The sequence below is a fragment of the Myodes glareolus genome, chromosome 11 (genome assembly GCF_982192425.1).
Source record: "Myodes glareolus chromosome 11, mMyoGla1.1, whole genome shotgun sequence".
Taxonomy (NCBI): domain Eukaryota; kingdom Metazoa; phylum Chordata; class Mammalia; order Rodentia; family Cricetidae; genus Myodes; species Myodes glareolus.
Genome location: NC_142036.1, coordinates 50,378,087 through 50,404,888, shown reverse-complemented (window position 1 = coordinate 50,404,888; position 26,802 = coordinate 50,378,087). Strand labels below are relative to the sequence as shown.

General features: G+C 42.9%; 1 protein-coding gene across 1 annotated transcript; it reads right to left on the bottom strand.

Moving 5' to 3' along the window:
* Positions 1-277: 277 nt before the first annotated feature.
* On the bottom strand, positions 278-21,584 carry Sgpp1 (sphingosine-1-phosphate phosphatase 1). Its single transcript, XM_048415754.3, has 3 exons — positions 20,781-21,584; positions 7,996-8,085; positions 278-2,775 (listed from the first exon to the last, which is right to left on the bottom strand). The coding sequence occupies exons 1-3, from the start codon at positions 21,435-21,437 to the stop codon at positions 2,224-2,226; spliced, it is 1,299 nt and encodes a 432-aa protein (XP_048271711.2). The 5' UTR covers positions 21,438-21,584; the 3' UTR covers positions 278-2,223.
* Between the last annotated feature and the right edge of the window lie 5,218 nt (positions 21,585-26,802).

The window sequence follows — 26,802 nt, the reverse complement described above, 5'->3', positions numbered from 1 at the left end:
TCCTTTAGAGGAAAAACTGCTAGGATGAAAACCTGGAAATATTATTTAAAACCTTACCAGGTAATACAGACACTCGTCCCCAGGCAGCGGTGGTGCGGGCCTTTAATCCCAGCACTCGGGAGGCAGAGGCAGACAGATCTCTGAGTTCAAGGCCAGCCTGCTCTACAGAGTGAGTTCCAGGACGGCGAAGGCTACACAGAGAAACCCTGTCTCAAACCACACTGTCCTTTGCCCCCCAAAAAGCAGACAGGTACATAAGAGGCAAACAAAATGGAGGTCCTTTTGATCTTGAATTTGGCTTTTATTTTAAAATACATTTAGCATAGAACTGTCATCAAACAAAAAATAATAAAACACAAAGAAATAGAATATTTTAAAATTCTTTTTAAGCTACACAGAAATACACAGAAAAATTAATAGGTTAACAGACCCAAAGCATGGGGTCTTCCTTATGATTCAGTGTGCTAAGCACACCTTCTCGCACCTTCCAGCTCCCAGCGTACCGATCGCTTCCTAAGCATCCACTTTCTTCTCCTGCTAGCCGAAGGGCCCACAGCTTAAGTTGATCAGATGCCATTTGGGCAAAAATTACCAGGCCCCTAAATTTTCATCAGGATTATAAAAATATGAGCTCAAATGCTTATGTTGTCCAAAATAGAAACATTTTCCTCCTGAATATTCAGAGATAGTGCACTAAGTCATTAGCTCCATACCTGATACTCATTTCTATGGGAAGTTAATTCTCTTCTTTATGAAAAGCTCACTATAAATAAATGCAATGTTAACCTAATTACAATCACACTTCAAAATATAAAGGCAGACAGAAAAAATAGTTTACTACTACACTAAAATTTCCCACTGTAAAAATAATACGTTGGGAAAAGAGTCTAAACTACTGGGACTTCATGTTTGAATTTTATAATCTACCTTAGGTTGCTAAAGAGTGGATATTCAAAGTTACCAGTGGGAAATGCAATCTTTCTCAAATAATTTAGAAAAATGGCTTCTTTAATATAGAAAGGGTGTACATTGTCTCATCTATAAATTTCAGTTATATTCCCACTCACTCTGGAAATATTTACCTGTTCTATAAACAATCAAGACGATGTACATAAGATATATATTGTTCCTATAACTTGCAACACACAGAAAAATACCTACAAAAATGGATATACTTATCCATTTAGCTTTCCAATAAATTAGTGAGAAAATTTAGCTATTCCACATTTCTTCCTTAAAAACGACTAAAGAGTTATGGGTCATTTGCTCCTACCTCTGTTAGTTTGATATATATTTTTAAAGTATTTGCCTGATTAAGTAGCTTAAGATAGAATTGAGTCTTACTTTTACATCACAGTATACATGGTGTCTCTTAACTCAGCAAAAGAAAGGCACAGTTAGCAAGCAATCAAATTCAGTACCTGAATCATTACTGATGACCAAAACCGTCGAGGGAAAAAAGTACATTCAACACAGTGTACAGAACTTAAAAAAATATGAAAGAAATTTTCAAGGCCAGCCTGGTCTACAGAGTGAGTTCCACGGCAGGCTCCAAAGCTACAGAGAAACCTTGTCTCAAAAAACAAAACAAAACAAAAGAAGGAGGAGGAGGAGGAGAGAGAGATCCACAAAACAAAATTTCCCGAAGACTTGGTCCATTAGAAATGCCTCCCATGATCAAGGTCATGGATAACAGGGAAGGGGATGGCAGTGTAAAGAGGCAGTGAACCAGTATGTGGTAGCGTATGGATTCTGTAATTATCAGTTCAACTAGGAAACGGCTCCCATAGGAAATAAACGTTAAACCTATTTGCTAATAACAACATGCCTGCATTAATTCCAAAATGCATGAACAACTGCATATTGTTATTGATTTTTCAATACACCCCACAGGTCTTAGGTAAATAATTATATATATAATATATACTAGATACACATTTGCACACTGTATACCTTGATATATATTATATATAACTACAATTTGTAACAACACAGAACTCTCCGAACATTTTGTGAACATTCTTAAATGGGCACATCACTTCTCAGTACTGAAAGAGCTCAGCCCACCTTAAACATCTGGAGTGCAACGATAAAATGCACTGGCTGCAGAACTTACTTATTTAAGTTAAATTCTTGCAAAAACCTCTGATCCGAGTTTTACTTGGAGAATAGTTTTAAATATAACTGGTAGCCTCCTTTCTTATAATAAACAATATTTCTCCATCAAGAGATACCAATAAAGGAAAATATGTAGGGAACCAAGAATGTGATGGAGAACCCAACCATCCCATAGGTAATATACCGATACGGCAGTTCCACTTCCATGTGCTGCCTCGCCTGGCGAATGTCATCACACGGAATACCGGAGAGTTTACAGGCTAAAGGAATGGTGATCTTCTTCATTATATCTCTTATGATCAGCACAGTTATCATTCCTATGACGACCCGTAATATGGCTTTTCCAAACAGAGTTACAGTAAGTGGGGGGCTGGCTAAAGGTAATGTGTGTAGAGGGGGGTCTAATAATAGACCCAGGTTATAAGTAGCATGAGAGCCACATGCAATTCCAGCACCACTTCCCAAAATCTCTGCTGTGTCTCCTCGGGATGTGCTCCAGGTGTCCAGAGTGAAAGAGAAGATGCCCAAAGCTAAGTGAAGCCCGATGATGATGAACGGAGCATATCTGTAAGTTTGGTTGAAGTTGTCAATCAGGTCCACAAGTGGGTAGAAGATAACCAAGATTAAAAGGGTATACAGGAACCCAGCGATAACATCCTAAAAAAGATAACAGTACATTAATATAATGTTATTTTGGTGTTTAACTTTAAAATAAACCTTACAAACCGACCACAGGATAGTACTGGTACTTGGGCTGGGATGTAGCCCAGTGGGAAGAGTGCCTAACTCTGCAAAAATCATGCATAGTAGTGCATACCCATAACCTTAGCACTAGGAAGGTAGATGCAGGAGATCAGAAGTTCAAAGGTTACACGAAACCCTGACTAAATATAAATAAATAGATAGATAGATAATAAATAAATAGTTTAAAAATATTGCACTAAAATTATTTTAATGATAAAAAGGGTTATATTTGTTTGTTTATTTTTTAAGACAGGGTTTCTCTGTGTAGCCCAGGCTGGCCTCAAACTCTGAGATCTGTTGCCAAGCTCCTGAGTGTTGGGATTAAAGGCATGCACCCAGCACAGCTTGGTCAATGAAAAAGACTTATTAATAAAAGAGGGTTTTTTTCCTAGTTCTATTCTTCCATTAACTACATGTACAATGTATGTACATTCACAGTCAGACACTGAACAATATGTTTGCTACTGTGATTTTACATGCAGAAGAAAGACTTTATTACTCAAAGAAATGATGTGTGCTGTCATGAAGTTTATGTTTTGGGGGAAAGACTGAAATAGCAATATTAGTAAGAAAACATAAATATCACAGTTTTAGATTGCTATAAGTGATGCTAAGACTAGAATCAAAGTCTTCTTCTGACTTCTAATGGTTTGTTTGTGTGTGTTTTTTTAAAACAGAGTTGGAGACTAGTTTAGTTTACATAGAGAATTCTAGGCCACCCAAAACACCACAGCAAGACTCTGTATCAAAACAAACAAACAAACAAACAAACGGCTGGAGAGATGGCTCCGTGGTCACGGGCACTTGCAGCTCTTCCAGAGAACCCAGGTTTAGTTCCCAGCACCACACACACACACACAAATAAACCTTTACAAAAAACATGTTTTAGGAAATTGAAATTTGAAAGCTATGTCTGGTAATGACTGAAAAAATAGATATACTAATCTGTACTTTTTTGAGACCTAGGAAAAACAGAAAAGTGCATATAGTTTTAAAAGTACAAAATACTTAAAAGCAAAGTATTTGCAGCCAAGCAGTGATGGCACATGTATTTAATCCCAGCACTCAGGAGGCAGAGGCAGGTGGATCTCGTAAGTTTAAGGTCAGTCTGGTCAACAGAGTGATTTCCAGGACTGGCTCCAGAGCTACTGAGAAACTCTGTTTTGAAAAACCAAAAATAAAAAATAAAAAAAAAAATAGTATTTGCTCTTTGACTCATATCGATAACAAAGTATGGCAGATGCTGAATGAAATATTTCTTATAAATTATTAGAACATATTATGAGTGCCCTTAATGCTAATGAAGACAGTTTAGTGTTGCCTGAGTATCTGGGAGCAGTATGTGGGAGACACTCTACCTATGGTCCATACTAGTTTCATAGTTAACAGTGAAGACACCAACTGTTATACAAAATAATTCAAAGTACATGGGAATATTTTAAACATTGAAAGATATGAAAAGTACAAATTGAAGGAATATTATCTGATTCACAATATTACAAAACTGGGCCAGGCACAGGAGACATGTCTATAATTCCAGCACTCAGATGGCAGAGGCAGGAGCCTCATGGGTCAAAACCAACTTAAGCTATATGGAACCTTGTCTCAAAAACAAAATATCGGGCTGGAGAGAGGGTGCAGCAGTTAAGAGCACTGACTGCTCTTACGGAGGTCCTGAGTTCAATTCCAAGCACCCACATGGTGGCTCACAACTGTCTGTAGTGAGATCTGGTGCCCCTTCCTGACCTGCAAACATGCAGACAGGACACAGTATACATAATAAATAAATTTTTAAAAAAATCAACCGCTGGAACACAAATAAGCAAAGTATCATTGCCTGGTAATGACAGCTGTAGTACTGCACAAAAGTATTATTTGCAATACTTGAAAGTTGTGCCTGATGTATCCTTGAGAAGGAAAAATGCCAGCCACGGGGGTATATGCCTTCAGTGTCTTTACCCACGGGGCCATCTTGCTGGCCCCTGAAGCTATTCCTATTTATATGTATGTGTTTGTTTGTATGAATCCATATGCCACATGCATGTAGAAGCCCTTGAAGATCATTAGAGGGCAATGGATCATGTGGAACTGGAGTTACAGGCAGTTGTGGGTGGATATGTGGGTGCTGGGATTGAATAACAGCCCTCTACAAGTTTCTGCATCCAGAGTCATCCACCCAGCCTCACCCTTTAGCTATTCTCTCTCTCTCTCTCTCTCTCTCTCTCTCTCTCTCTCTCTCTCTCTCTCTGTTTTTCAAGACAAGGTTTCTCTGTACAACAGTCCTGGCTGGCCTGGAACTCACTCTGTAGACCAGGCTGGAGCAAACACACTGAGATCCACCCGCCTCTGTCTCCTGAGTGCTGGGATTAAAGGTGTGCACCACCAACTCCTGGCATCCCTGCAGCTATTTTTAATAAGACAAATTATATATTCTTTGGGGCAAACTGATCATTGAACATCAAACAATCAGGGTTGCCTGTCACAGTAGAATAGGAAAACAATTCCAACTGCTTGGGTGGACTAAGGAAGCTAAGGCAGGACTGGCTGTTCAAGGCCAGTTCAAGAAGTACAGCACAGAATGAGTTCAAGGTCAGCCTGGGCAACCTGTCTGACAGCTGTCTCAAAAAGTCTTGGCACACAGCTACTAGCTAGCTACTAGCCTCGTTACATGTGAAAGTCCTTAGGTTTAATCCTTGTTACTGAAATAAATAAAAACAGAATAAAGTAAAATCAAATATATAAAGGATTAGGCCTGCCAATTTACGAATTGAAATGTGGAGATGGCTCAGTGGTCAAGAGAATGTACTGTTCTTGCAGAGAGCCCAGGTTCAGTTCCTAGCCCTTGGGTGGCTCATAACTGCCTGCAACTCCAGCTCCAGGGATCTAATGTCTCTGGTCTCTGCAGGCTCTTGCAGTCATGTGCACACACATACCCTTCCCACATAATTAAAAAATAAAATAAATCTTAAAAGAACTAATGGCCACATTGTTTTAACTCCAGATGATTCAAGAATAGATGTAATCTAGTATATAAAGAATAAACTGAATTCGGCAGAAATATTGGAACAATCATTAAGCTTTTTTTTTTTTTGAGATAGCGTCTTCTCATATAGCCCTGGTTGACCTTTAATTCACAATGGAGACCCAGGATGGCCTCAAACTCAAAGATCTTCCTGTCTCTACTTCTTGAGTTCTAGGATTAAAGATGTATTATGTATTATGCATGGCTATATTTTAATTTTGTAAAGAACAGTAGTTTTGAGATCATATTCAGTAAGATTCTTATTTCTCGTGGAATGATACTGAATTTAAAGATGAAAGTACATTTTCTCTAAGAAATATACACAAAGAAATCCTATCTTTTTTTTTTTTCCGAGACAGGATTTATCTGTGTAGCTTTGGAGCCTGTCCTGGCACTAGCTCTTGTAGACCAGGCTGACCTCGAACTCATGGAGCTCCACCTGCCTCTGCCTCCTGGCTAAGAAACCCTGTCTTAAAAAACAAAAAAAAGAAACAAACAAAAAAGTGTGGTCTGATTATAGACTAGGTAGAGTGGTGAGAATACCAACATTCCTACAGCCAGTAAGTAAGTTAATGAGATGTTCTACAAGTAGAACATTGTCAGATGCAGTCCTACAATGGAGTCATGGGAGAATTCTGAGTACTTGTGAGAAAACAAGAGTCTTGTGACCTCAGTTTCTTAAAACACCGAATTGTCCTTGGAATGTGTGTTTGTGCTCCTCCCAGGTGTAGCAGAGGGGAGGGAGTTTACTTCAGCTGTTGGTACTCGTGTGCCTCCACGCTTGTCCTTGTGATTACCCACAGCTTCAATTTACGCACGCGTTACTCAAGTGACCTTTCCTAACTCTCTGATGCTCTCTCTGAATAAAGTTGGGATGCATGAGACTTTACTCTGTCTCTTTTTTGCTTTTGTTTTTGTTTTTGTTTTTTTCAGATAGCCTTTCTCTGTGTAACAGTCCTGGCTGTCCTGGAATTCGCTTTGTAGATCAGCCTGGCCTGGAACTCAGAGGTCCCACTTGCCTTTGCTTTCCGAGTGCTGGGATTAAAGGTGTGCACCACCGTACCCCACCCCACCCCAGGTAGTCTGCCTCATTTTTTTAGGCCCAGCTCTCCAAGGTTCACGGCACTAAGTAGAGCCCTGAAACAAAGCATTATAAAAATAATAACAATAACAACAAAATTCAGTATAACTCATTAGAAAAATTAGAATCCCATAAATTAGTTCAGTTTTGCCATCTTTTTTGGTCCTCCGTTTACAAGCAAATATGCAATGAATCCTAGACTGTTATGTGATACTGAAGGTGAACAGACAGGCCACTGTGGGCTAGGTGGCGATCCCAGTGAGATGCAGCTGAGCACTTTGAGGAGAAGGGAAAGGGAAAAAGGCTATGAGAACCAGCTGCAGGGTGAGGAACGTGAGACAGCCAACCAGGCAAGAGAGAGAGGCATCTGACCAAGGTAGGCATTCCTGGAGCTTCTGAAGCACTCTCAGCATTCGAGGGCAAAGAGAACCACAAGGTCAATATATTAGCACACCACAGGTCATTATGGCGAGAGTCTTGCAAAATGAGGAATACTTACAAACTGTCTTTTCTCATTCAGGCTTTGTGAGAAATGTTTTTCCCTGCCTATCTATCAAAAGTAGCTTGGTCATCAAGAGCCACTGTTCCACTAATCTCCCTCTCCTTGTAAAAATTTCCTGTAAATCTTTTAATCTCCCACACCCAGTAAGATTCTTGTTTACACAAAGTCTCCCTACCCCCCACCCCCATTCCTGGAACTTGATGGCCTAGAGGTGCTGACCCGGCCACCCATTTCCTTCTTTTTCTTTGAGTCAATTTGAAGATTAGGCCATCCAGAAAGACAGATTGTGCCGAGCCAGTGGGGAGAGCACAGTCACCACCTGTGCCAGAATAAACCCAAGTGAACTCAGCACATGGTTTGAGTTCTGTGGCAACCTTTCTACCAAAAGAAATCGCCCAGCCAAGCTACTTTTGCTTTTGTGTTCCTTTGTACGACAACAGATCATATGACCACGTGACTTAAGTTTGCAAAGTTTCTACCCATGCCAGAAACAAAGAACTATTTAAGGATGACACCCTCTTTTCTTACCAGGATGGAATGCATTCCCATGTAGATTCTACTGATGCAAACCAGAGAACTCCAGCAGGGAATGAGAATCAGTCCATACATAAGAGGGTACTAAAGGAGAGAGAGAGAATGAAACTAAGTTAGACAGATACAAATAAACAAATAAAAACATCACCTTGCTATAACACCCTATCAAGAACTGTAGGCTTTCTACTCCCCTCTATCTTCCCAGTGCCTAACTAGGCCTGGCACACAACAGACGTTAACAAAATGTTTTTGCAAGGGTGACTTAGTCAATGACAGCTCCTGTTGCTCCATCCCTCTTTGTGGGAAGTGAAAAAGCAGTTCTGGTTGACTGTCCAGATCTGGTAGCTGCCCATGCTCCTGGAGAACAGTGGGCAACACTGTTAGCCAAGGTGCAGGAGCTATGAACACCGCCCGAATCCGGTCTACTAAGCACTCTGACTTCCCGGGGAGCAAGGCCGGCACTCTCAGCCTCTCCCACCCAGGAGTGGCTGTCATTCGCAATCCGCAGTGTGATGTTTTCTCTCCCCACTGGAGGGGTACACTTTGTAATTAATTTTCTACTTCTGTGCTCTCCACTAAATTTCAAATGGCAATCCCATTGAGACAAATTTTGGTGGGAACAAAGCATGGTGAAACATGCCTGTAATTTTAGCAGCAGGGGGCAGAGGCAGAAGGATCACTCTGAGTTTGAGACCAACATGGTCTACATATTAAGTTGCAGGTCAGTCAGGGCTATAGTACAAGCAGGACGCTCTTGGAGTTGGCGACGTCTGTGGGAAGAGCAGGCTGTGCTCAAGGCTAGAGGAAAGGGACGATGTGGGGGGGGGGGCGCACAGTTAATCTGGGCAACGCATATTTGCGTGGGGTGTGCCTGATGATTTCAAGTTCCTAAATGAAACTGAAGACAAACAGTAGGTGTTGAAGTAGAATGCAAACAGGTTGAGTGCTCAAAAGGCTGAGGCAGGAGGATTGCTTAAGTCTGAAGTCAGCCTGGGCTACACAGACCCTGTCTCGAAACAGGGTGGCGGGGGTGGGGGGGAGACGACAAAAGTATATCAGTAAGCACTTTACATCACTTTCAAGTGCACACAATGGATGCCCAACAAATTCTGATACCCTAAATGATTTTTCTTATGGTGCTAGGGATGGACCCACGGCCTTGCCCATGCCAGGGCATGCGCCACCACACCTCACTCTCCCAGATGCATTTTTGGCTCGTTGGTTTTGTTTTCTTGAGACAGGGTGGCATTTAGACCAGGCTGGTCTCACTCACTGTGTATGGGTTGATAACAGGTGCTGGGATTAGGATGTCAGCCGCTAGCGTGGCTTAGGTACTTCTCATCTCGCAGCACCGCTAGCCTGTTCCTTGCACAGCCTGGGTAACATTTCCTTCAGTTATTCTAAAAAATGGTTTGACTCAGCCTGGCACACTTTCCTGACTGCTTATCACACATGATCAGATCTGTCTGCTACACTGAGGCGCCTTCTGTGGGAGGGAGCGAAAAGAGCCAATAAAATAGCTTGCAATTAAAGCCATTTCAAAACCTGTCTCTAAAAATAATTCTTTTTTTTTGAGACACCAGGGATTGAGTGCCAGGGAGTTCTCTATCGATGAATTACACTCCGACCCTTTTAAGTACAATTTAATTTGTCCAGAATAATTGCAGTATGGGGCAAAAACAGACAGCAAGAAAAAAAAATCACTTTTGAATTTTGGTAAATACACAGCCTATATCACACAATAGGGCAATGGTGGCTCATTAAGGACACATTTCTCTTGTTCTTGTATCCTGCTAATGAAACGAAAGCTGTAGTCTGGAAAGCATGTCAGTATGTGAGACCATACACAATATACACGTTCATACGCAGCGACTGGGCAACCCTAGGAGTCTACGAAATGGACAGAAATACGGGTGAGGATTCACATCGCCAAACTGTCACGAGATGATTTACACCACCCAATGCTGCGGAGTTGGTGGACACAGAGGGCTCATTATCTCTGCATGTAGAACAGTGTCTCCAGCACTCACTGGTCACGGACACAGGCTACTGCCTGCCATTTACCAAATGCATCCATCGCAAGTCTCAAATGTGAACGAGGAAAACCAACTTAAACCACATTGGAAGAGACAAAGGAGCCAACAAAGTCACAGAGGATCCCAGAGAACCCTAGCTTGGAAGTAACACCAGCTGTGTACTGCACGGCCCAGGACTGTCTCCTCCTACCAAGTAAACACTGCATTTTCTTTTTCTTCCTGAAACAGACTTCTGGGTTCTCCAGTCCATGTGGCAGAGGACGGCTTCTGAGTTTGCCTCTTCCTTGGTGCAGCGACCATCTTACACGTCCTTACCTGCCCAGGTGAGAGAACTGGCCTGGAGAAGACGGGTCTGTCTACCTGACTGATAGACAAGGGCTTTTTACAGGCCTGCAAGCTAGGCTGACTGTGTCTGTGTCTTCAGCTGTGGGACCTTGGGGTAGCCACATAGTACCCTTTCATCTCAGGCTCCTCCTACCTAAATGGAGGTAACTAATATTTAGCACAGTAATGAACCTCCAGTATAAAAACCATCTTTCAGGAATATAAAAAAATTTCCCTTGGGAAGTCAGTGCAGGAGGTTTGTACAGTCAAAGCAAGTCTGGTCTACTGAGTAAGTTAGCAAGAAAATATCTTCAAAATAAAAAGGAAACCCAACAACAACAAAAGGTCATAGGTACCTCAGTGGTAGAGCACTTGCCTAGCACAGGTGAGACCTGTTTCATTCTACAGTACTGTGTAGGAATTAAATGAAATAAAATTAAAGTTTTATGACACGCTTCAGGCACGGTTCTCCAGAGAAATAACTAGCCTGCCAAGCGTGTTTGTGCATTGTATCTAGAAAGAAACGTACACCAAGGAGCTAGTTCAAGCCACTGTGGAGGCTCACACATTCCAAACCCATGGGCTGGGGATCCGAGAAGCTGAGATGCGGCTCAAACCTGAAGGAAATCTGGTGGCAAAATTCTCTCTTATAGGGCAAGACTGACTTCCTGCGTTCAAGACCTGGAATGCACAGATGGAGAGAACTGACCCCCACCAAGTTGTTCTGACTCCCACAGACACACATGAACACACTAACACACACACACACACACACACACACACACACACACATGCACACAACAAACAAACAGTCAAACAAATCTATGCTAAAAAAAATTTTAGCTAGGGGCTGGAGAGATGGCTCAGAGGCTAAGAGATGGCTCAGAGGTTAAGAGCATTGCCTGCTCTTCCAAAGGTCCTGAGTTCAATTCCCAGCAACCACATGGTGTCTCACAACCATCTGTAAAGAGGTCTGGTGCTGTCTCCTGGCCTGCAGGCATACACACAGACAGAATATTGTATACATAATAAATAAATAAATAAATTTTAGCTAGGTATACTGGCACATGTCTTTAATCCCAGCACTTAGGAGGCAAAGGCAATTGGATCTCTGTGAGTTCAAGGCGAGTTTGGTCTACATAGTGAGTATCAAGACTGATAAAGTATGTAGAAAGACCTTGCCTCAAAAAAACATAAGAATAATAATAAATAAGTCAGGCAGTGGTGGTGCGCACCTTTAATTCCAGCACTCAAGAGGCAGAGGAAGGCAGATTTCTGTGTTTGAAGCTAGCCTGATCTATAGAATGAGTTCTAGGATAGCCAGGACTACACAGGGAAAGTCTTTTTGCTGGGGGGGGGGGGGGGGGAGGAGATTGAGACAGGGTTTCTCTGTGTAGCTTTGGAGCCTATCCTGGAACTAGCTCTTGTAAACCAGGCTGACCTCAAACTCACAGAGATCCACCTACCTCCTTCCAAGTGCTGGGATTAAAGGTGTGCGCTGCCGCTGCCACCACCACCCAGCGAGAAACACAGTCTTAAACAACAACAGCAGCAATAAATACCCAGGCAGTGGTGGTACGAGCCTTCAATCCCAGCATTTGGGAAGCAGAGGCAGGGGAATCTCTGTGAGTTGCGAAGGTCAAGGCCAGCCAGCCTGCAGTCTGGTTTACAAAGTGAAAGCCAGGCCAGCCTAGACTGTTTACATAGAGAAGATATATATATCCCACAATAAATAAATAAAATAAGAATTTAAAGTCAGTCTTTTGCCAGCCCGACTGTAAAATGCAATCTGAAGCTTGGCATGGTGGTGCCCACCTTTAACCCTAGCTCTCAGAAAGCAGAGGTGAGTGGGTCTCTGTAAACCTGAGGTTAGCCTGGGCTACAAAGTGAGCCTTGTCAGAAAATATAACTAATAATAATAAAAAGTAACCTGCTTTAGTGAAAATTTACTGCAAATAAAAACATTAATTTTACCTAAAAATATCTTTACAGAAACATTCAGATCACTGGTGAAAAATCCGTACACGGCAGCATAGCAAAAATGACACATGAAACTGAGCATCACACATAATAATAGACAAAAGCAGTAAGCACGACACACAATATGGTCTTAATGATATTAAATACAGAACAATGAACTTGCTATACAATAAGGTCCCAACCATTTCCACATCCAAGGAAACAGGCACGTCAGCAGTCAGCCATCTTTTCTTAGTCTTGCCAGCCTGTGAGTTTCAGTGCTGTGCTGAATGGACCAGCACCATGGCTCCTCCACACACGCTCTTACTTTCAATTCTGGCTTTATCTGTGGCATATTCTCTCAGCGCTACCGGCTCATCCATCTCTGCTATGCACGCCCACAGTATGGCCCTAGGGGCATGCTCACACCACTGCTCTGACCGTCAATATGCGTCTAGTGGGACGCTAGGCCCTGACTAGGTGGAGCTGGAGGCTGAAGGCAGTCTCTGATCTGACAGAAGCTGTAAAGAACAGAGAGTTGGCTGAGCCACAGAAGAGCGAAAGAGCAGGAAGGAAGGTGTGGATGGGCTCTGAGGCAGTCTTGTTCCACAGCCCGGCCCCAACCCCTCACGTGGCCCAGCAGCACTTCCTGGACTTGGGTTCCACAAAATGCACTAGATATTCTACAGATCAATTTCCTCTTCTTGCTGAGCCTAGTCCAGATGCATTTTTCATAGGAACCCTGCATAGACATGTATGCACACACCTAGTTACATACAGTGCACATACTTTTTTTCCCCCCTCCCTTATACAGCCCTGTTTGGCCTGGAACTAGCTATATACCCTTGGCTGGCCTCAAAGTCAGAGATCAGCTTGCTTCTACCTTCCAAATGCTAGGGTTAAAGAAGTGTTCCACCATGCCTAACTCACCTTAGATATTTCTAAGATGTCTTTTAAAAGAAACTTTACCTATTTTATATGTGAGAGACAGAATTTGTCTGTGTGGGGGCAAGTGCCGATACGTGCATTACAGGGAGCAGAAGAGGGTCATTATCCTCTGTGGCTCTCTGCCTATTCTTTGAGGCAGGGTCTCTCATTTTTCTCAGCCAAGGTGGAAGCCAGCAAGACTTGTCGATCGTGTCTCTGTTCCCACCAGGGGTTGGGGGTTAAGGTATGATCAGGATGTGAGTGCTAGGATCCATGCTTACACAGCAAGCGCTCTTAAACACCGAGCCACCTCTGCAGCCCCTAAGATATCTCCTTATCTCTCAGGTGGCCACTTAGATTCTTCCTTTCTTTATCTAGTCGTTAAATGTTGATGTGTGTGTCTCTCTCTGCATGTATGTGTGCTTGTGCCTCTGCCTGTGGAGGCCCAGAAGACAACCTTGGATGTTGCTTTTCAGAAGAACCATCTATGTTTTCTTGAGATGCAGCTCGCAGTGGCCTGTCACTCACTAAGGTGCTACAGGCTGGCCAGGGAGTTCCAGAGATCTACTTGCCTGTCTTCTTGGTGTTGAGATTATTGCTTATGTCATCATGCCCGACAGGGTGTTTATTTTTTAAGATTTATTTTTTAATTACATGTCTGCCTGAGCCAGAAGAGGGCGTTAGATCCCCTGGAGCTGGAGTTACAGGTGGCTGTGAATTACCCATTCGAGGATCTGGGAAATGTTGGGTCCTCTGCAAGAGCAGTAAGCATGAGGTCTTGACTAGGGGGCCATTTTTTCCAGCCCTTGCACCCAGATTTGACACATACTTTACGGAGTCCTTAAATACTGGTTATCTTAAGAGGTGTTTTGCGGGACCCTGCATTCTTCTCATTGTGTGTCCTCTTTCAGGAGAATATTCCATTCTCATGATTCTACTTGGCAGTTATGTGCTAGCACCAAATCTGTCCACATCTTTGATGGAGAGAACTGCCTCTTGGTCACTGCAGGTAATTGTTTTAAAGATATCAAAGGTACCAGCTCCTTGGTGAGCCCACGCTTTCAATACAAACAAGACTCTTCTGTTGTTTGATGTTGTGGGCCTTTTTAAAAATTATTTATTTATTTAGCCTATTCACAAATTATACTTCTCAGATAGGAAATTTGGGCATAATCCTTTCTCTTTTTTTTCCTTCTTAATGACAGATCCAATTCATCAAATCTTGTCAATTCTACCTTTAAAATCTATCAGATTCACTAGGCATGGTAGGTAGAATTTGCCTTTAATGCCAGCAAAGGCAGAGGCAGGTAGACCTCTGAGAGAGTTTCAGGGCCAGTTTTTGCTACACAGTGAGACCTTATCTCATGATCAAATCTATTAGATTCGAGATCACCCAGTGGTCAAAGTCTATCATTTATACTTCATAGACCACACAGTCCATTTTGTTACAACTATTGAATTTTTATATCAAGAAGCAACCACAAGTAGGAACAACAACAACAACAAAAAAAAACAGCAACAACAATGGATGTGACCAGTTCCTACAAGTTTTAGCTACAGACAAGAAAAATTTGAGATTCATGCAATTTTCATAGCATAAAATATTCTTTTGGTCCCTTAATTCTTTAAACACATAAAAATCCATTCATATTTCACAGGCTATTTAAAAAAAAAAAAACAGACAGCAGAACTGGCTAGAGACAGAAGACTCTTCCCAAAATACCAATCTACTCCACTTGATATAGCAACCATATTTGTTTTCTCACATTCATACATACTGCATAGAAATTATGACTAATTAACCCTGGCGGTGGTGGCACACACCTTTAATCCCAGCACTCAGGAGGCAGATCTTTGTGAGTTTGAGGCCAGCCTGATCTACAGAGCGAGTTCCAGGACAGACTCCAAAGAAACACAGAGAAACCCTGTCTCAAAAAACCAAAGGGGGAAAAAAAAAGAAAGAAAAGAAATTATGTCAAACTGAAAAGTTTTTATTTGTTGAATCAAGCATTATTTTAATTAAAGCTCTTTCTTCAACAGGAGAATAAATATATATAATTGTAATGAAAGAAATACACTCTCAGTTGATATGATTTTCTCTGTAATGAACACATGAGAATCTCTATACAAATCATTAAATTAATGGAAAGTTCAACAAGGAAATCATAGGTGCACAATATAATACATTGTATTTTGTTTCATTCATGATAGTAACAAAAATGTGAAGTAACTAGAAATAAACCTCAGTGTTTATATGAAGAAAACTATGAAGTTTCCTTGGGAACTATTAAAGAAAACAATTAATGATTCTATCTGCCTTGTTTGTAGCTCAGAAGATTCACTATTGTAAGGCTATCATATTAATACACTTCAACTTAACTTACAAGTTCATTGCAACTTCAAAAAAGTTCAAAGGTTCCTGTGGCAATTCAAGAGTTGACTTTAAAATATACACTGAGACTGTACAATAAAAGAACTTCTGGAGGCATCACAATCCCTGACTTCAAACTCTACTACAGAGCTACAGTACTGAAAACAGTCTGGTACTGGCGTAAGAACAGACAGGAGGACCAATGGAACCAAATAGAAAACCTGGATATCAATCCACACATCTTCAAACACCTGATCTTTGATAAAGAAACAAAAATTATCAAAGGGAAAAAAGAAAGCATATTTAACAAATGGTGCTGGCATAACTGGATATCAACATGTAGAAAAATGAAAATAGACCCATATCTATCACCATGCACAAAACTCAAGTCCAAATAGATCAAAGACCTCAACATAGAGTCAGCCACACCGAACCTTATAGAAGAGAAAGTGGGAAGTACACTTGAACGCATTGGCACAGGGAACCACTTCCTAAATATAACCACAGCAGCACAGACACTGAGAGAAGCAATTAATAAATGGAACCTCCTGAAACTGAAAAGCTTCTGTAAAGCAAAGAACACGGTCAACAAGACAAAAGACAGCCTACAGAATGGGGAAAAGATCTTTACTAACCCCACATCAGACAGAAGTCTGATCTCCAAAGTATACAAAGAACTCAAGAAATTGGACACCAAAAGATCACATAATCCAATAAAAAAAAATGGAGTACAGACCTAATCAGAGAACTCTCAACAGAGGAATCTAAAATGGCTGAAAGACACTTAAGGAAATGTTCAGTATCCTTAGTCATCAGAGAAATGCAAATCAAAACAACTCTGAGATTCCATCTTACACCTGTAAGAATGGCCCAAATCAAAAACACTGATGACAACTTATGCTGGAGAGGTTGCGGGGTGGGAGTGGGGGGACGGCGGGGGGGTACTTCTGCATTGCTGGTGGGAATGCAAGCTGGTACAACCCCTTTGGATGTCAGTGTGATGATTTCTCAGAAAATTAGGAAACAACCTTCCTCAAGACCCAGTAATACTACTTTTGGGTGTATATCCAAAGGATGCTCAATTGTGCCACAAGGACATGTGCTCAACTGTGTTCACAGCAGCTTTGTTTGTCATAGCCAGAACCTGGAAACAATCTAAATGCCCCTTGATCGAAGAATGGATAAGAAAAATGTGGTACATTTACACAATGGAGTACTACACAGCAGAAAAAATAACAGCTTGAATTTTGCAGGCAAATGGATGGAGCTAGAAAACATTATTTTGAGTGAGGTAACCCAGACACAGAAAGACAATTAGCACATGTACTCACTCATAGGTGGTTTTTAAACATAAAGCAAAGAAAGTCAGCCTACAAACCACAATCCCAGAAAATTTAGACAACAATGTAAGTCTCTAGGAGAGACTTACATAGATCTAATCTACATAGGAAGTAGAAAGTATAAAAAGACAAGATCTCCTGAGTAAATTGGGAGCATGGGGACCTTGGGGGAGAATTGAAGAGGGGAGGGGAGAGGCAGGGAGGGGAGCAGAGAAAAATGTAGAGCTCAATAAATATCTATATCTATATCTATATCTATATCTATATATATATACACACACACACTGAGAGTTGGGGATGGTGGCACTAACTTGTAATCACAGCTGCTTGGGAGGGTAAGACAGGAGGACTACAAGTTGGAAACCAGCCTGGGCTACAAAGTGAGTTCAAGGTTAACCTGGGCAATTTAGCAAGACCCTGTCTCATAACAAAAAAGGATTAGACTTTAAAATTAAAAACATAGATATACAAGCAATACTAAATAGACCCAGCCAAAAGTCCTGGTTTCAACACTCAGTACCATGAAACAAACAAAATAAATGGAAAGCAAAGATTCAAATTAGCCACAACAGACTTAAAGGTAGGTAGATAGAGAAGATATTTTACTTAGCCAGACGGTGGTGGCGCACACCTTTAATCCCAGCAATTGGAGGCAGAGGCAGGTGATCTCTGTGAGTTCGAAGTCAGCCTAGTCTACAAGAGCTAGGACAGGCTCCAAAGCTACAGAAACCCTGTCTTGAAAAACGAAACAAAACAAAAAAACCAAACAACAACAAACTTCATTAGGAATGGATGTGGCAATACAGATAAGTGAAAACAAGGTAAACTACTCAAAACAGATAATAGTGCAGTTAATTATCTATGTGGAAGAAATTATACCAGATTCCTTTCTCAAATAAAGCTAGTGAAAGGTAAATTAAATAGCTCAGTTTCTACTACCAATAATAACAATAATGAAAATTTTAGTTTTTAACATTCTTTACTATGTTTATCTATGGGGGGGGACAGTGCTGAAAGTATATATGGAGGTTAGAGGACAACCTGCCACCATAGATTCTCCCTTTCCACCACATGGGCCCTGGGAACAGTGAGGGTCTTTACCCAACAGGTTAAGATAGTGAGGCCATGAGTTCCAGGCCAGCCTGGGCTATACTACAAGACCTTGTCTGAAAACAATAATAATAGTGATAATAATAATAAGTGAGTAAATCTCCACGCACAGTGGTGTGTACCCAGTGTCCTAGATACTAGGGATGCTCAAGTCTAGTCCAGAGTCAGCTTGAGAGACAGCAAGATCCCACCTCAAAACCACAACAACCCCAATAAACAGAACAAGGAAATGAAAATATACATCCACGTAAAAACTTATATAAATTTATTAGAAGCAGCATTCATCAAAACAACCAAAAATGGTGCTGGAGATGGCTCACCAGTTGGGAGCACTTCTTGCCCAATGAGAGGGCTAGAGTTTAGATTCCAGAACCTTAATCACGGTTCACAGATGCCCATAATTCCAACTCCAGGGCACCTGATGCCCTTTTCTGACCACCATGGCCACCTGTATACACACATGTACACATACAAACACGTAAAAAAAACATTTTAAAAATAAAAATAACCCCACCCAAGCACAGTGACACGTCTGTCTAGAATCAAAGCACTTGGGTAGCAAATAAGATTATAGTATAAAGTGGCCTCCTTTATACTGAGCTCCAGACTAGCCAGTCTACACAATCAATCAACCAATCAGTGAACAAGCAAATCTGAATGGCCTCCAAATGATGGAAGAATAAGTAAAGGCAATACATGTATCTAATAAAACACAATAAAAATATACGTGCTATAATAGAAACTTTATAAAGTTCCTGGGGAGGTGAACTGTAAAACATGTGTACTCATGTATGAAGCTGTTAAAAGAATTTTAGAAATGGTAAGTGAAAGGAAAGCCAGCCACAGCAGGCCACATGGTGCATGTTTCCACTAGTATGAAATGCTCGCACTAGGAAAATCTATATTCATATAGTGGGATGGAGGTTGCCTAGAGCTCTGTTGGAGGCGAGATGATATCTATCACCCTGTGCAGCTGCAATTTCAAAGCCTGCATGATATCCAAATGTTGAATTAAATACAGTGGGTTGTGTATAATCCCTGCACTAGGGAGACAGAGACAGGCAGAGCTCTATGAGTTTGAGGCCAGCCTTATCTTTCTTTATCTACGTAGTGAGTTCCAGGCCAGTCAGTGAGACCCTGCCTGCAAAACACATGCTAGAGTATAAGCTTAGCCTGATTTTTCAAATGGCCTTGAAATGTTAGAATATTGATAGCTACACCCCATAAACAATTCAGCAGCACTATTTTCAGACTTCCTGTTAGCATGTGTCCTGAATAACTGAAGATAAAAACACAACTATTCTTTCTCTCTGATGACAGTATTAGCAGCAAAAGTACTCAGGAAGGAGGCGGCAGAAAGTTCCCTGAGCACTAGGACAAACAGTGGCGTACACACACACACACACACACACACACACACACACACACACAGAGTAAACAGTCTGACAAACACTGACAATCTCCCATTCTGGACTATTTACATCAGATGGAAATTTTTAGATTTTTTTTTTTTTCACCCCAACAGGCAGCACTGCTTTGCGATCTAAATGTGACTACATATCCAGGGGTTACATAGGAAAGAACTTTCTATGTTAGTCTTCCTCCCAATTCTGTCATTCTCCCTGGGTGCATGCCTGCTTTCTGTTACTATAAAAGACGTGCACCGCGCGGTAGAGGGGGTGGGGATTTCACAGGCAAGATTTACCCATATTGAAACTCAATGTGGGCTATTATAGTGGAGTTTTACAAGACAGTTGGCATTTCCCAATTTTGTGCATTGAAAGGTTAAAAGAGGAAATGAATTTCCTCAGATTCGCCAAAACTATGTACGTTATTCTTAAGGGACTGGTCCCGAAAGACTAACAAACCACACAGTTTAAGATAGATTAAGCAAGACCAGTATTTTAATACATTTTGCTTCTATGTGAAAGATAATAGATTTTAGATTCAAGTATCATTTGCACACCCTAGGAAGCTCAAAATGGGGGAAGCCAAAGGAAGCAGGCAAAATAAAGATGACTACCATTAAAAAAAAAAAAAAAAAAAAACAAAACTCCTTGATGGTGAAGTTCCTCCCGCTGCCATATACCGATTCAACTCCCTCCTCCGATTGCAAACCGGTGCGCGGTAACAGTTACCACCACAGTAACAGTGTAGCAACTGACAACTGGTTCTCCAGAGCAGAGAGCGAAGTGAAGTCTGTCTCCCAACCAGTACTTTAGAAATGAACTCACCTAGACTCTGCCCCTTCCCTCTCGGCTTCTCTTTAACCCTCGTGCTTGGCTGCTGGAACGTGCCTGTGTCGGAATTACACTACCGTTCCGAAAACACTGTCTAGCAAGAAAGTTAACGACTTCACATCGGAAACACCACGTTTCACAGTGAGACTGGGTCTTGGTTACCAAATGTTTCATTTAAAGCAAAAAGCATCACCATTACGCTTGAGACGAACTAAGTTTAAAAACTCAAACCAAGCTGAAGGAAAATGCACGACGACACGAAAAGTGTTTCCTGGAGGGGGGTTGTCTAAGAAACTATATTTAACTGTATTAATACAGTTTAGTGGTTAAATCCCAAGATTTCCTCCATCGCTTAATTTTCTAGAACTCTGACAGGGCCTGCTTGTGAGTACTGTGCGAACTCGTGGGTAGGGATTTAGAACTGGAAGAGCCAAATTAAAACAAGTGCAGAGAGCCAAGGGGCGTAGCGTACCTGCCAGCGGCCGTAGGTGAGCAGGACCATGGCGATGGGGATGGCGGTGCCGGACATGGCATGCGTGGAGGGCATGCTGTACTCTGAGTTGTAGAAGATTTCCAGCTTGACGACCGGCGGCGAGGCCGGCCGCGGCCAGCGGATGATGTCCTTGGTGCACTGGCCCAGGTACATGACCAGCACCCAGATGATCACCAGCCTCCGGCCCACGAACGGATCAAGGTTCCAGATCCAGAAGGGGAAGAATAAGATGTAGAAGAGCTCGTTGCCCAGCTCGGTGCCGAAGCTGAACAGGTAGTAGAGCGGCCAGTTGCTCACCCTGACCAGCTCGCCCTCCTCGCCCGTCAGCGAGTTGCGGCGCAGCGAGCCCGCGCGGCGGGGCCCGGCCGGGCCCGGCTCAGCAGCCAGCCCGTTGCGTACGCCGTTGGGGGCGCCGCAGCAGTCGGGCTTGGCGGGGCCGGGGCTGCGCTCCGCGCCCGGCTGCTGTCCCCGTCGCCGAGGGTTCCCCGCGGCTCCACGAACCTCGCTCTCCGCATCCTCGCCCTCCGCGGGGCTGCCGAGCGGCGTCTCCACCCCACACAGACGCTGGAAGCTCGCCACCCGCTGCGGCTCCTGCAGACGGACAGCCAGCAGGGCCAGCCGCTGCCCCAGGGACATGATCGCGGGCCACTAGGGAATGGATCCGGACACGCGCTCCCCGCCCGTCACTGCCGCCACGGTCCCTAGCTCGACTCGCTCGAGGCTGCCGGCGACCGCGCCAACAGGCCGCAGCGGCCGCCGCGCGCGCCCTGCGCCCCGTGCGCCCCTCCCCTGGCGCGCTCCCCGCCCCGCGCGCTCACGGAGGCCCGCGCCGCGCGCGCAGCCCGGAGCTTTCCCCGAAGCCACGCCTCCGGGTCTCCTGCCCGGGTTTTCCGCGGGCTGCCGTGAGGCCCACAGCGCGGTCCAAGGCAGGGCTGGTGACCCAGGAGCCGCAGGTTTTATTGGCCGGAAATCAACTGGGGCGTGATGGATGAGATAAAGAACCGCCGAGCAACCGGAATCGTCCGACTCACGTCATTAATTAGCAACTAATTTCAGAGTTGTCTCGGATGGTTGATGTCTGGAAAGCCACGTGCCAATTGACCAGTGGTGGCAAGATGAGAAAGAGGTAGATCTCCAGGACGGAGCCTGGGCATGCGATAGCCCACACAGCTGTGGTCTGCAAGAGAAAAGCCAGTCGCTTACAAAGTCAAACCAGGCTGTCACTCATCACGTGTACCTTAAGTGAACTTAAGTGTAAAATTTCCTTAATAATGAAGTCTAACACCTACCAGGATTGCACAGAACACATAATTTATGGGCGAATGCAGCATGTAAATTTCTGAAATAGGTTTTTCTTTCTTTCTTTTTTTATTGGCTTTCTTTCTTTCCTTTCTTCCTCCCTCCCTTCTTCCTTCTTTCCTCTCTTCCTCCCTCCCTCTTTTCTTTCTCTTTCTCTTTCTCTTTTATTTTTTTTAAACCAGAGTATAGTCTAACCCAGATTGTCCGCAACCTTGCAGTGTAGTTAAGGCTCACACTGAACTCCTGATCCTCTGAGTGCCACCTCCCAAAAGCTCGTATTACCAACATGCGTCACCATGCCAGGCTTGAATTTTGAATTGGCTAGGCTAATTTAGAACTTAAGAATCTTAAATTTTCTGTCTTACAAATAACTCGACTTCTAGATGGAACCGATTTTATTAAAAGATTTTAAAGTTTTAATTCCAGGAAGTTATTTCAGGCACGGCAAATGAATGCCTATAATTAAAGACTGAACTACTTCCAAGAAGCAGGCTGAAAGATGTTCCATGCTGGTAAGTCACTTAGAAATATTTTCATTTTCCAAAATGTGGGGAGGTGGTGTTACCCCCTTTTAATCCTAGCACTCAGGAGGCAGATGCAAGCAGATCTTTTGAATTAGAGACCAGCTTGGTCTGCAGAGTGAGTTTCAGGATAGCCAGGGCTACACAGAGAAAGCCTGTCTTGAAAACAACAAAACAAAACAAAACAAACTATGTGTGTGTGTGTGTGTGTGTGTGTGTGTGTGTGTGTATCCAAGAAAGACTGTTCCCACCTCCTTCCACTCCACTTGCTGCAGTCATAGAGGGAGGAAAGTTCTCGTTTCCCGGGTCCTCAAATTGCTGGAAGTGTGGAGAGGTAAGGTGGTGGTACACACCTGTAATCCCAGCACTTGAAAATGGAGATGGGAAGATTTGGAGTTGGAGGTAAACTGGGGTTTACATAACAAGATACTGTATCAAAATAAGTCAAAGTATTCACAGACCAGTAAAGGAAACAAGTATGAGAAGGGGTATACTGGGCCTGTATCTGTAGAGCGGGGTACACAGTAACCACTGTTTGCCCAGGGTGTTACTGGCAAGGGTGTTATCTAGTAAGCAAGGAGGCTTGAGTTCAGTCCTAACACACACACACACACACACACACACACACACACACAGAGAGAGAGAGAGAGAGAGAGAGAGAGAGAGAGAGAGAAATGTGATTAGTTGATGTTTCTAAAGAATATGAACCATCATTATAAACTTCAGCATTTGGTGAAAATAATTTATAACAAGACACGCTGTCCTGGCCAGAAACTTGCTAGATTCTACTGGGTCTGCGGTGTTTGCTACAACTGGGTATTGTGTTTGTGTTGAAACAAACTCAGACTACCAAATTGTAGGGCTGCAGGATGAACCACTACGCACAGTTTGTGTGTGTGTGTGTGTGTGGTTTTTGATACAGGGTCTGACTATGTAGCCTGGATGCCCTGGAATTTAGGTACGTAAACCAGGCTGACCTCAAACTTATAGCTATCCTTCTGCCTCTGCCCTAGGAACATTATCTTTGATTTTTGTATCCTTTGCACCTAAAACAACTATTATTGAATAATTGAATGACTATAAGTGAATGCATAAACTTTAAAAGAGGCCATTTCTATAAGCTGGGTGTGGTTGTGTATGCCTGTAAATCCCAGCACTTGGGAGGTAGAGGCGGAAGGATCCAAAGTGTTTTTTAAGAATAGAAAATGGGGAAAGCAGCCATTTCAAAGTCTCTTTCCTTGAAGAGGTGGAAACAGACAGTTGGCCTTTCATGGCACAGGCCTTTAGCAGGAAGTGCCTCTGGTTTGGTTCGTTTGTTGGAGCCTAGTGTAAAGGCCTTGTCTAAAACAAAGATCTTCTCTAACTCTTATTCAACAACATACTTGTCCACTCTTTTTCTGTGTCTCAAATACACTCCCCCTAAATTCTGTCTGACTTTCTATCACAAATCCTACTCCTTCCCTATTAGGAACAAGCGCTTCTCATTGTTACTCTCCAGGCCTTGAGTCTTCCTCCTCCGTTAGAGCATTTGAACAAAGGAGACTTTTATAACGAGGTCTTGGATACATTGTAAAAAGCTATGCTCTGTAGCTTCTGCTGGCTCAAAAAGAAAACACTTTCAGAAATCTGGGGAATTTTAAATGGAAGCGGGTAATGTCTGTGTGCTGCGTTCACTTTAGAGGATATTTAATGGGTTAAATCCACATGGTTGATGACTTGCCTCAGGGCAGACAGTGCCGGCCACCAAACCCGACAACTGAAGTTTAATCCCAGGGAGGAGACACCTGGTTTCTACAGGTTTTTTCTCTGCCCTCTAAACTATGTGCACTTTTTAAATATACTAAAAATTTTTTCATTGACAATCTTTAATTGTGATCTACAGAATGCTAGTAAGGCTTTAAAACAACGTGGAACTCATCAGAGGGGCGGGGTGGGGTGGGGGAAAGAGAGTGATCTCACTACAAGACCTAAAAGTTCTGCTAAGGACTCACGCTTAATTTCTAGGTGCTGCAAATTCTCTTGGCATCACACAAACAGTCACACAAACAAAAGGAAAGTCTGAGAGTCTGAGGCAGGAGGTTTATGTTTGGTTTAGTTTGGTTTTTTTGGGGCTTTTTTGTTTTTGTTTTGTTTGTTTGTTTTGATAAAATGTCTTCCAGGTTAACCTGGAACTCGCTCTGTAGCTACCCTAAACTCAGAGATAACCGGCCTTTGCAGGTTATCTTGAGGGCTGGGATTAAAGGTTTGCAATCCCAGCCTCACTTGGTTTTTATTTTAATGCAGATTGTGATGTTGTTTCCCCATTAACTGGGTTCTGACCTCACGCTCTTTCAAGATTGGCTAGTTTGTTTGTTTTTTTTTTTTTTAATGTGAATAAAGGACAAAAGAAAAAGGAAAAGGGGTGGGTTACCTTAGGCCATCACCCTGTGTGGAAACAAGTGATTACCAGGTGACAAAGATTAAAAATTTGCTTAAATTTTGCAAGGTGGGGGAGATTAAAAGATTTGAATTCCTTTCATAAAAGTTTCACAAGATGGGGGAAGACTTATGGAATATTGGCCCTTGTGGAGCAAGGAACGCTTGAAAGGAAAAAGAATTTTCTTACTTAGACTACGGTCAAAAATGAAAAGCAACTTGAGTTTGGAATAGTGATGCCCTTTTTGAATTATTTTTATTTTTGAGACACTCTCGTGAAGCTGAGAAAAAGACCTTTGTCCCCTGAGCTTCTGCTTCCCAGGAACTGAGATTACAGGTATCGGCTACGTTGTGAATTGGGGGCTGTCTGGGTTACAAGAGGACCATCTCAAGGAACAGACAACTCTATCAGCGGTCTTACTGTGTGACAAAACTTTTCCTGGGAGACAACACACACACACACACACAAACACACACAAAATCTACTCCCCCCAGACAGGGATCCCAGGACAGACCAGAGTATGGATACCACCAAAGTCCAACCTAGTGAACCAGTTTTATTGGGGTCACTTAGAGGAGCAGATGTGAAGGGAACTCCTGCACTTTGGGTGCTCCCTTCCAGACCCCAGATTAGCCACAAACCACACCCAAACACCTGTTTTTACAGAGAGATCCTTTATTAAGTGGGGAAGAAAAGTGGCTGCTGTCTGACTCTGGTAGAAAAAAAAAAACAAAACATAGCAAGCAGCAAGTGACCTTACAGGTGTAATTTTTAAGCCAAGAAAAAGGGGAGATCTGTGTTAGGATGGGCTAGGATGTGGTGGTAGAGGAGATAGAGGACAAGGGAGAAGAGGAAGAGAATGAGGGAAAGGGGTTAGGGGCATTTGTCCCAATGGGAGAAAGGACAGCCTCTGCACAATCCCAGTACTCAGGAGGCAGAGGCAGGTGGGTCGCTCAGAGTTCAAGGCCAGCCTGGTCTACAGAGTGAGTTCCAGGACAGCCAGGGCTGTAACACAGAGAAACCCAGTCTTGAAAAATCAAAAGGAGGGAGGAAGGGAGGAAGAAAGGAAAGAAGGAAGGAGGATGAGAGAGGAAGAAAGAAAAAAGAAAAGAAAAAGAAAGGGGGAAAAGGCTCAAATTTAATTGTCTTTAAAATCCAAAAAAAATCACTACAGTGATGAGCAATATTACAGGAGAGAGAACCTGGGACCCTAAGGCCTGCAAGCTCTCAAAAGTTAGCAGAATAGCTTGACTTCAGAGAGAAGAATGAACAGGGCAGAGAAAGAAGCTTGGGGAGAGGGAATCGAAGGGTGGCTCACTTCCAGGTTTGAAAACATATCAACACCCACCAATCCCCACCCTGGAAATCACCTTGGGAAGTTCTATGAGTCTCCCACTCCTCAAGAAACCCAGTATAAAACCTGCCTCCTGCTCAGTTCCTTGCTGCTTCGTCTGAGCAGAGGCAGCCACAACTACTACCACCCGCTGTCATTCCTGCATTTTCAGATGAGTCTCACCAAGACAGATCCTCTAGTAGATAGTCTCAGAAAATGGAGAATGAAAGTGTTTCTTCACAACAGAGTCACATAGAACTAAAAGGTGGGACTAGGGTAACAACTCAGCAAACCCTTCCCAGACCGGTGGTGGCAGTATACACCTTTAATACCAGCACTGGAGAGGAAGAGACATGCAGATCTCTGTTGAGTTCAAGACGAGCTTCGTCTACATAGTGAGTTCCGGGACAGCCAGGGCTTTCTAGTTGAGAT